At 56.5% G+C, this 2,576-nt stretch overlaps 1 protein-coding gene across 1 annotated transcript; it reads right to left on the reverse strand.

The window, feature by feature from the left end:
- Positions 1–1,227: 1,227 nt before the first annotated feature.
- On the reverse strand, positions 1,228–2,492 carry PHALS_06570 (uncharacterized protein; the record flags this gene model as incomplete). Its single annotated transcript, XM_024719879.1, has 4 exons — positions 1,228–1,626; positions 1,665–2,039; positions 2,101–2,283; positions 2,340–2,492. 4 exons carry the CDS (start codon positions 2,490–2,492, stop codon positions 1,228–1,230), a joined length of 1,110 nt encoding a protein of 369 aa, XP_024585134.1.
- Positions 2,493–2,576: the final 84 nt, after the last annotated feature.

The following is a 2,576-nucleotide window of genomic DNA, read 5'->3' on the forward strand; positions in this document are numbered from 1 at the left end:
GCATTGTCAGTAAACGTCTGTCATAACAGGGGATAACCAGCACCTCCATCATGAATATAGGTCTTCTTCTATTTAGCCAATGTTCCAACGCTTGGTTTCTGCCATCTGTAATCGTTACCTCACTGCTATTTTCAGCTGTTGTAATCGACCAAGTCACTCCGGTGAGGGGCCATGTGCGACATCGTGCCGCTGTCAGCTAGCCGACCAGCTGATCGATCCTCGACCACAGCAAATACTGCATCGCTTCCGCTAAAATGGTCTCTTATATGTGTTCCAGCCGGGCTATCCCTAATCATGTGGCACATCTGTTCACAGTTCAAGAACTTCACTTAGAGCCGCCGTCCATTTCCGGCGCGTAGCTCTTGAGACGACTTTCCCGTCTGGACTTGGACCGCCCGTTGTTTCTGTAGCGCGAGATTTTTTAGCAGCAGTTCCTTCCTTTGCTCAACAGGTTGACCTCCATCAGCGTGAAATTATTGGCAGCTCATACTTCGATGGCAAGCCGCTCAGATGTACCACCAATGTATTGGCTCATCCACTGACTCTCTCGTCATCTCGAGTACCACGATCAATTTGTTAAACGCGTCTAGATAATTCACCATGCCAGTGCCACTCTGTTTGAAACTCATGGAGTCGACGAGTCATCACGAAACGGTTGTGCAGATTGAAACGATTGTGAAAAATGGGGTGCCGTTTGCACGCTTCCAAAGCACGAGTTGCTGACCAGGTCTCGGTCGGATGTTATATTCCGACGCCCGGGGCAACAATGTTAAATGCCTCAGTGTCATCCATCAGTCACGCCTCCATTATCCTGATCTCACCCTTTGCGGCCGGTACGTGCCCCAAAAGCTCTTTCTTGCGATAAATTATCCTCATGTCGAGTTCTCAATGGCAGAAGTGACCATCTCCAGGAGATATCGGGGCGTTTGTTAGCCGTGGCGGTTTATTGGTTTTTGCTATTTTCTCTACGATTAGCAGCCGCAAATTAACCTCGCATCAAGACACCTTCAGGTCGCAGCAGCCGGACACCGTGCAATAGAATTGGGTCGATGACTGCACCATCGTGAAGAGGAACTGCCACGGACTTTGCCGCGTTAATCTTCAAGCCAGAAGCCGCTCTTGCTGCCCACCTGCCTACTGCGTTGGCTGCCATCGCAAGCAGGTCCGTCGCGACGTGCGGTACAGCGAGTTCACCGTCGCACACCGAAAGCCCAGCTTGAGCGTCGCTCATCCACGCCCTCGATGGTACACCTTCACGCGAGCCCCAGACAAAGCGCTTGACCAGCTGCTGCATTGCGGTCGCGATCTCAAGGATTGCGATGCAGGTACCTGGGCGTGCTCGTCGGATAGGGGAGTACGGTCAAGGACAACTGGGACGCGTGCTACACCTCCTTGAACGCGCGGCTCGCGCTGGCTCGTCGGAAGGCAAACACGGTCCGAAGCCGTGATGCGCTGGCAGTGGCGATCGTCATTCCCAAGATCATATTTTTCGCGCGACACTCTTGGTCTACCCGCCTCAGCTCGAAATTGACCACACCGCGCTCCATCCACGTCCAGCTGAGGAGGCCACGAAGCATGCCCCATTTGTCGCCATGCCGTAGCAAGCTGATATTCACAGGCTCCCCCCTGCCAGCGATCAGCCATCGCCGCGTGTCGAGTGTCACACGGTTAAGCCACTCGTGACAGAAAGGTCCGCGCAACCGTCGCCTCCCACACGACAGCCGCGCGAACGAGAGCATCGCGTCGTCGTCGACGGCGATCTGCAAGCTGTTGCCATCCCATTTCGCAGTAAGCAGGTATCGCCGAAACAGCGCCGCCGTTGCTGCCACGAAGCTGGCATTCGTCGGGTCGATCTGGTCGCGGTGCACTCCGCACACCACTGCCGCCCCACTCTTCCACATAGTGTCCGCCATCTTGAAGTCCCCAACCGGCGCGTCTCGTCGTGCCGGAGTCAAGTACACGTCCACGCCCGCGTGCTCGGCGAGTAGGATGTCGTCCATGATTCGTGCTGGACCATTCGCTTCGAACCGCTTTAGAGCCTACATGACCTCAGCCACGTTCTCTGGGGACTTGACGTACACAACAGTGTCGTCGGCATACCCGCAGACGTTGACCGTCATCGCCGCGGACATGTTCGCGAGCCGAACTCCGTGTCGCGTGCTCTCGAGGATCTCGTAGAGCGGCTCCGCTGCCAAGATTATCAGCAGTGGTACCAGCGGGCATCCTTGCCGGATCCCACACGTTACCTCGAGCGGCTGCGACAGGTAGCCGTTCACGATGAACCTGCTTCTCGTGCGGTTTTGAAGAGCTTTGATGATAAGCACAAAAGCGTCTGGAACCCCGAGCCGCCGCAGCGTGGCAAGCAAGAAGTCCCGCGCCAGCGAGTCGTACGCCTTCGAGAAGTCCAGGAGCAGCACGAGCGCGTGTCGTAGCTCAGGGTCGTCTCTGGCGCTGATATTTGCGGCCGTGAAGATGTCGACGACGGTCCCCATCTCGCGGCGCGGCACGAAACCGGTCTGCAGCGGGTGCACGAAGCTCGGCAGCATCGGCCGGAGCCGCGACGCAAACATGCGCGT

Source organism: Plasmopara halstedii (assembly GCF_900000015.1).
Source record: "Plasmopara halstedii genome assembly, contig: Scaffold_3060, whole genome shotgun sequence".
NCBI lineage: Eukaryota > Oomycota > Peronosporomycetes > Peronosporales > Peronosporaceae > Plasmopara > Plasmopara halstedii.